General features: G+C 39.9%; 1 protein-coding gene across 3 annotated transcripts in view; it reads right to left on the reverse strand.

Moving 5' to 3' along the window:
- The window catches only part of Rfc1 (replication factor C subunit 1), an 80,054-nt gene extending 71,887 nt beyond the window's left edge, over positions 1 to 8,167 (reverse strand). For all 3 annotated transcript variants that reach the window (XM_033758942.1, XM_010625110.3, XM_033758943.1), the window contains exon 1: positions 8,052 to 8,167. In XM_033758942.1, the coding sequence (XP_033614833.1) occupies positions 8,052 to 8,054 (3 nt within the window). In that variant the 5' untranslated portion in view covers positions 8,055 to 8,167. The remainder of the gene's footprint in view (positions 1 to 8,051) is intronic.
- Between the last annotated feature and the right edge of the window lie 266 nt (positions 8,168 to 8,433).

Consider the following 8,433-nt stretch of genomic DNA (forward strand, 5'->3'; position numbering starts at 1 on the left):
ACACACACACACACACACACACACACACACACACACACTTTGTATGCAACGGTAGGAGTTTTCCCCAGAAGCCTATCATAAACCCCAAACTAAAAACTTCAGGTCCTCAGGACATGATGGCACATGCCTGTAATCCTGGCACACAGGAGGCTGAGACAGGATTGCCTCAACCCATGTCAGCCTAGGCTACAAGTGAGTTCAAAACCAGCCTGAGCTACTGTACAGAGCAAGACTATCTCAAGAAAACAAACAAGGCCAGGGATTTAGCTCAGTGTTTTCACCTGCCTCGAAAGCACAAAGTCCTGAATTCGATCCCCAGTACCAAAAAACAAAAAAACAAAACACAAAACCACTTCAGATCTGCACTCACACTGTGTGAGCTAACACATATCTGCTGAACACACACAGTTACCTCCCAAATCTCCCATCTCCACGCCAGACCTCTGGGCTTAATATCCACACAGCTAAGACTGCCAGGCATAGCTCTATCCAGCTGCCCAAAGGTGTCTCCAACTCATAATGTCCGCAATTAACTGCATCTTCTGCTGGGATGTGCTTCTCTCCCTTTATTCCCAACTTCACACACACACCACCATTTGCCAAAATCAAAAGCATGGGCACTGTCTTTCTGGCTCCCTGACCATCCGAGTATCTCTCCTACCCCATATATCCAGAATACTGCAGTCTTCTTCAATTCCAACTGCTTCATGGGAACAGAACCCTGACCACAGACTTCATTTTTCTTACAGGACTTACTCTGCACTGTTCAATAATTTAAGGCCCTTTAAATACCAATGTATTTACTCCACATAACAACCCTATGAATCCCAACTCATACGTTAATTCCAATTCAGGTGAGAAACTTGAGATCACCAACAAGATATTTCCTAGTAAATGTTCTGAAACTTAAGATGCTCGTAAATACAAGCAAAAAAAAAAGCTTGCATTTTCCTACTTTAAGGAATAACAATTCTACAACACCCTTAGACAGTAACATTGTGTATCAAGCAGCCCAAAACACAATTTTAATATATGTACCAAGACAAAGTATCAAACATTCCTCAAAAATATGTCATTTTTTAAAGTCTTTAGCCTATACAAATGTTTTCACCGTGACTGATTGGTTGAACTCTATTAAGGCAGTTAAGAGAAAAATAAATTGCAATAAATCCCCTTAAATCCACAGAAATCATGATGACCTTCAGCTTTAGAAGGTAAAGGTACAAAAGCTTTTATGTATTTGCTATAAAGTATAAATAGCTCTAGTTATCTTTTCCACCAGTAACAGGTTCACCCAACAGAAAAGTGATATTTGCCTATGAAAAATGTGAAGAATGGGTGGGTGAGCAGCTCAGTGTAAGCACTTGCCTCACACGTGCAAGGCCTTGGGCTCAACTCTCATCACTGCAGAAAAAAAGCAGCCCTCTCGGCACTAAACTACAATGTGAAAGGAAACACACAATGTCCCATATTCATTTATCTTTGAAGGGTACAGGTTTTTATGCAAAATAAGTACCACAGTGCCTTGCAGAGTGACTGTCAAAAATTATATATTGGTTTTACTTCTCTTATTTTGAGACTAAAAATACTATGTAAATATTTGTTTAATATTTTTAAATAGCCCACCAAATTCATGAGCAGGAATTATCACTAACATACTTCACAAAAATCTATCCCAATATAAAAATCTTTCATCTTGAAAGTCACTAAAATGCAAAACTGTGTTTTTTAATAAAATATAGTGATGTAGTGGGTGGTAGCACAGCAAAGAAAAATTATGATATAACTTTAATCATTTAGCCAAGTGCAGTGGTGCACATCGGTGATCCCAGCACTTGGGAGGCTGAAGCAAAAGAAGTGCCTTGAGTTTGAGGCCAGCCTGGGCTATATAGTGAGTGCAAGACTAGTCTAAGCCACATAGCGGAACCTCAAAAAAAAAAATCATTTTAAAGTATTTAAAAATTATATCAAGACTTTGTACTTTGGAAGCAAAAAGTAAGCTCTTGGAAGTCTTTCTCCCTAAGAGCAAGAAAAAGATAGGACATCCACTCTTGCCACTTGATTCAACATCATGGAGGTTATAGCAAAAGGAATTAGGCAAGAAAATGAAAATAAAAGGCAACCAGATTGGACAAGAAGTAAAACTGTCTTTTCATGGATTAAAAACAAATCCTAAAATATAGGGGTTAGCTATATGGCTCCATGCTAAAATACTTGCCTAGCATCCATGAGGGCCTAGGTTTCAAAAAAAATTTACTGTTCCAGTCTGGGTCTGGTGTCCCAGGTCTCTCATGTCAGTGCTGCTGGGAAGTAGTGGAACTGAGAGCAAAGCCTAATGGAAGGAAGCAAGTCCCAGAAGTTGCACCCTTAAGAGAACACTGGATGGGGCCCCGTCTATCCTCTCTGCTTCCCACTGACAGGAAGTAAGCAGCTCTGCTCCACTGTGCACTCCCACCGTGATATTCTTCCTCACAACGGCCCAGAGCAATACAACCAACCAACTGTGGATGCAAAATAAATCTGTCATCCTTATAATTTTATTTCCTCAGGTATATTGTGTAACACATGGGCTGGGGATGTAGCTCAGTGGCAAAGTATTTGCCTAACATGTATGAGGCCTTGACTTTCAATCTCCAGCACAGAAAGAAAGAAATCCAAATAAATAAATTCAGCAAGTATGTAAGACCAATACACAAAATCAACTGTATTTCCACACTCTTGGCAATGAACAATCCAAAAGTAAAATTTTTTAAATTATAAAATATTATTCATGTGAGCCAAATAAACCTCTCCTCCTTTAGAAAATATAAAATAAAGTATTATTAAAAAGAGTAAATTTCGAAGAAAAAAAGAAGAGTACATTTCAGACTGGAGAGTTAGCTCAGTGGCACCAGACCTGCCTCACAAGTGCAAGGTCCTCAGTACAATCCAAAATAAAAAGAGTAAGAAGCCGGGCATGGTGACGCACGCCTATAATCCCAGCACTCAGGAGGCTGAGGCAGGAGGATCACTGTGAGTTCGAGACCAGCCTGGGCTACATAGCGGGTTCCAGGTCAGTCTCAACTATATAGTAAGACCCTGACTCAAAAAACCAAAAAACAAAACAAAACAAAATAAAAAGAGTAAGTTTCTAAGACCAAATGCCCATCAACAGATAATAGTAAGACCCTGACTCAAAAAATCAAAAAACAAAACAAAACAAAATAAAAAGAGTAAGTTTCTAAGACCAAATGCCCATCAACAGATGAATGGATAAAGAAGATGTGGGGTTTTTTTTATACAATGGAGTACTACTCTGCCATAAAGATGACATTCAGTCATTTTTAGCTAAATGGATGGACCTTGAGACCATACTCTTAAGTGAAATAAATAGTAGCCAGGCGTGGTGGGGCATGCCTGTGATCCACTCAGGAGGCTGAGGCAGGAGGATCAATGTGAGTTCAAGACCAGCCTGGGCTATACAATAAGTTCCAGGGCAGTCTGAACTGAGACCCTGACTCAAAAAAAAAAAAAAAAAAAAAAAAAAAAAGAAAAGAAAGAAATAGGACACACATGTTTACACACTGCATTGTTTCTCCGGTATGAGAAACAATGTGGAAACAAGGATTGAGATGTATAATGGATGCTGGGAAATGGGGAAAAAAGTATTCAAATGAAAGGGGAACAAGGGAAGCAGGAAGAAGGAAGGGACAAGGAAAAAAAGTGAAAATAAAAGAAAAAATGGAAACAAAGCTTTTGGGGAAGGGGCTTGAGGGAAGAATGGGATAAAATAGAATTTATTAACAAAAAAAACAAGTTTCTTAGGAATGTATTTAACAAAAGTACAAAATCAGACAGGATGGTAGTACATGCCTGTAAGCCCAGCACTGAGAGGCTGAGGCAGGAGGATCTCAAGTTTAAGACCAGTCTGGGCTAAATAACAAATTTAATGCCAACCTGGAACATAATGTTTCCCAAAAAAACCACAATTTTAAATCCATACTCTGAAAACCATAGAAGTTCTTTAAAAATTAAAGGCCTAAATAAATAGAAAGACATACTATGTTCATGGATCAGAAGACTTAATATTAAAATGGCAATACTCCCCAAGTTGATGTACAGATTCAAGACATTTTCTATCAAAATTCCAGGTGAACTGGCTGATTCTAAATCTAAATCTTGGAAATCTAAGAAACTGGACGAGTAAATGATCTTGAAACAGAACAAAGCTGGAGAAGTCATACTTCCCAATTTCAAAATTTATTACAAAACCACAGTAAGAAAGACAGTGTGCAGCAGCATTAAAATAGATGTACAGACCAAACAGAATTTAGAATCCAGAAAAAAACTCTCACTTTTACAGTGAACTAAGTTTTCACAAGGGTACTAAGAATGAACAATCTTTTCAAAAAATGGTGCCAAGACTAGATATCTACATGCAAAAGAGTAAACTGAGACCTCTATACTTCACACCCCATAAAAAAGAGAGGAAGAGGCAGGTAGGGGCTGAAGAGGCCAAATACTAATATGGATAGACTGACAAACAAATATATAGAGATATAGACATATGTACATGGCAGAAGCTACAATACAGGGAGTCACAGCATTGTTCTAGGAGCATTCAACCTAGCAAATATGATGTGAAAGGCGCCCTCAGAGTGGGGCAATGAGGTGGCTCAGGTCACAATGTATTTAAATTGATCTGACAGATCACAAAAGACTGTCCCTTAAACATGTATTAATTCAACTTTATGCATATTTTCAATAATTATACCAGCAAATTAATTATACATGAATTCTTTAAAATGACATCTTTGAGGGCTGGGGATTTAGCTCAGTGATTCTGCCACCTGCCTTGCAAGCACAAGGACCTGACTTCGATCCCCAGTACCAAAAAAAATGACATCTATCAGGTTTTATTTATAGTTTGAGAAATTAAATGTCATAGTGATCCAAATCATTTATTACATGGCTATTTTATTCCTTTTTGCCTTTCATTTCTATTACATTCATAAATAATACATTCACATGGTTCAAAATTCAGAAGGATAGTCTTCCTCCTACTCAGCCTCTCAGACACATACTTCCCATCTCTGGGGCAACAGATTTATCAGTTCCTTGTATATCTTTTCAAAGAGTTTATATCTTGACAAATGTTTCATACCATGGTATAAAATTTTCTTTTTCTAATGGCCACTCACAATTCATAATTCTATGTGGATCCAGTATTTTATCTCTTTATTGATAACTTTTGATTGCAAAGTACTTAAGGTAAAAAATGGAGCTCCCAGGGTAAGAGCTGTTAACCTTTTGTTTATGAATGGGCTTCAGAAGCTAGGTGAATCTCCTAAAATGCTGTGTTATGTGCCTATATGCATTTTTCTGGGCAGAAATTCTGCACACAATTCACCACATTTATCAACAAGAACTCTGACTCAAATAGAAGAACTACTGTCCTATAATATGACTTGTGCTCAAGTGTCCAAAAAATATTTTTTAAACACCGGATGTGGTGGCATACACCTGTAATCACAAGACTCAGGAGGCTGAGGCAGGAGGATCACCATGAGTTTGAGGCCAGCCTGGGCTACATAGTGAGTTCAAGGCCAGCTGGAGCTACTAGTGAGACACTGTCTCAAGAAAAAAAATTTTTTTTAAAAATAGAATTCTAGTCTAGGGTTTTGCTAGACTCTATACTACAGAATAGAGGGCTTAGGTAAATACTACCAACATAATACAAATTTCTTATCTAATTTCTAGAACGTTTTCCAATAACAAAGAGTAAAACTGACCAATTTGATCTTTTTCTTTTTTTTTTTTTTTTTTTTTTGGTACCAGGGATCAAACTCGGGATCCCTGCAAGGCAGGCAGCGGAACCACTGAGCTAAATCCATGGCCCTGATCTATTTCTTTTCTACAAAGAGGTCTGCTTTTCATCAGCACCATGAACAGGAATACTAAAGAAGTAAATCAAAATTTAAAAGTATCTGAATGATCAAAAGTTGACATACAAGCTGTCATTCACCATAACTGACACCAAAGACATCTACAATCCCCCTTTAAAATCTATGCTACTTTTCTACAGTCCTATCTGAGGACACAGGACATTGGTAGTTGGGAAGGTGCATAATACATGCCAACCCATGCAGAATTCAAATTTGTATATACTACCTTGTTTAATACCCAAAATAAACATTTACAATAGCTATCATTCCCTTGCTCCTCTTTTTTTTTTTTACAGACAAGAAAATAGAGGCTGAGATTAAAGATCAACTATTTACTTGCCCAAAACCACATAACTGTTAAATTGTACTAATACACTAACATAACTATAAACTATCAAACTAAAACATCACCTCATTCTTCATCTTAAAGACTCCAAATCTCATCAACTTTCCAAAATACCACAGTGCTTGAACTCCAAAATGCAAAGATGATCATTTTAGAAAAACAGTACAATGTAGTGGTCAATCACCTACTTTTAATTCTAATCAATCATCTACTAGTTAGTTATATGACAAACTATTTAACTTGTTGTGAGTTGAAATGAAAAAATGCATTTAAAGGAAACATTTCAATATAAATGTGGTAGCACATGCCTGTAATCCCAGCACTCGGGGAGGCTAATGAAGGATCACAAATCCAGGCAATTTAGCAAGACCCTGTCACAAAATTTTCAAAAGCCTGGGGATGCTGCTCAGTACAAAGGCCCTGACTTCAACCCCCAATACCAGAGGGAAAAAGCAAACAGCTCAGTGAGGTCGTTGGTTCAGGATGGCTATTATCACTATTATTTTAACTTTTTTGTTGTTGTTTTTTGAGACAGGGTCTTACTATATAGTTGAGACTGACCTGGAACTCACTATGTAGCCCAGGCTGGTCTCAAACTCAAAGTGATCCTCCTGCCTCAGTCTCGAGTGCTGGGATTACAGGCGTGTGCCACGATGCCCAGCTTTATATTTTATCTTTTTAGTTTTTGTTTGTTTTTGGGGGGGTTGTTTTTGTTTTTTGTTTTTAGGGTTGTCTTTTTTTGAGACAGGGTCTCACTATGTAATTGAGACTGACCTGGAACTCACTATGTAGTCCAGGCTGGTCTTGAACTCATGGCAATCCTCCTGCCTCAGCCTCCCCAGTGCTGGGATTACAGGCGTGAGCCAACACGCCCGGCTTTATCTTTTTAAATGAACAAAACAGATCTGCAGTTTACAAATTTGCCATAAAACTTCTTCCCTTGGAATGTTAGCACTCTGGCAAGCTGTGAAGAATGATTGAAAAAATAACTATACCTGGTTTAAATATCTTCTGGTTTAATGGAACAGCTTTGTCTTTTAAAAATATTTCAAATTATATCCACTGCCATCGTGGGGTTTTTTTGTTTATTTGTTTTGTTTTGTTGTTTTTGGGCCAGCTGCTAATGATTTTACTCTCAATTTCTTTGAATGTTTTATTAAAGTGATGCACTGAAGTTTTGAGGTTCCAAGTTTTTTAACATTAGGTGATCAGAGATGACAGCTGTCAAACATTACACGTTTCTACTTTTTCTTTTCCTGGTAAACTGTATATTCTGTTTAACTCCTACAATCTTATCTAACAAAACATTTTCCGCCATCCGATCTGCACACAGCTGAGATGAGAGACTCGGGAAACTGCTTCTGGAAGTCGAAGGCCTGGGACAACTTACTCAAGAGAAAATAAAGTTTGCTACATTCTTGGTCCTTAACGCCCCAAAGCTGGAAATCTGAGCTTTAGCAAGCATTCAGCCTGAGGTTTGGGGCAACGCTGAACAGACAAGTAACCTTAATGCTGCGCCCCAAAGTAATTAGTCTTCCTTCCTCCCTTCCCCCAAGAGTAGAAAAAAGAAAAGAAAGAGGGCCGGGCTCCACCGAAATCCCTGCACAGGAGCTGCGGTCGCAACGGGAGCTCGCGATCCGGGACAAGTTGTGTGCTCAGTGACCAGAGCGCGGCCCCTTCGAGCCTCCGCTCCCCCACCTTCCCACCAGGAACGCCCCGTCCACACCCGGCCTGCAAAGTCTCCCAAGCCCCCGACACGCACTGCCTGCCCCGGGACTCACCATCGCAACCCCAGGAGGTAGGAGCAGACGGATAGACCAGAAGGCCGGGCAATCCGTTAGCGGGGATCTGGACCCATTGGCGCCAACTACCTCTCCCGCGAAGTGGAAGAAGCGGGGCGGCGGCGCGCGGCAATGACGTCAGGAGACGCGCGCAGCCCCTCGGCCCACGCCCCGAGCGGGAGGTGCTGCGAGCGCGTTCCGACGCGGCCCCACGGTCGCCCGGGCTCTTGGGACTGTGGTTGGTACCTTGGTTTACTTCAGACTTTTGCACGGGACACCCAAATAGGGGTTCCGAGACGGGACTGCTCGTAAAGCCTGTTACCAAATTCCTGCAGTCTACACGTCTGGAGGGTGTTTATCCTCACCCTCAGTGAGTTAACAC

The sequence above is a fragment of the Fukomys damarensis genome, unplaced genomic scaffold (genome assembly GCF_012274545.1).
Source record: "Fukomys damarensis isolate Sample0158 unplaced genomic scaffold, DMR_v1.0_HiC HiC_scaffold_35, whole genome shotgun sequence".
In the NCBI taxonomy this organism is placed as follows: Eukaryota; Metazoa; Chordata; class Mammalia; order Rodentia; family Bathyergidae; genus Fukomys; species Fukomys damarensis.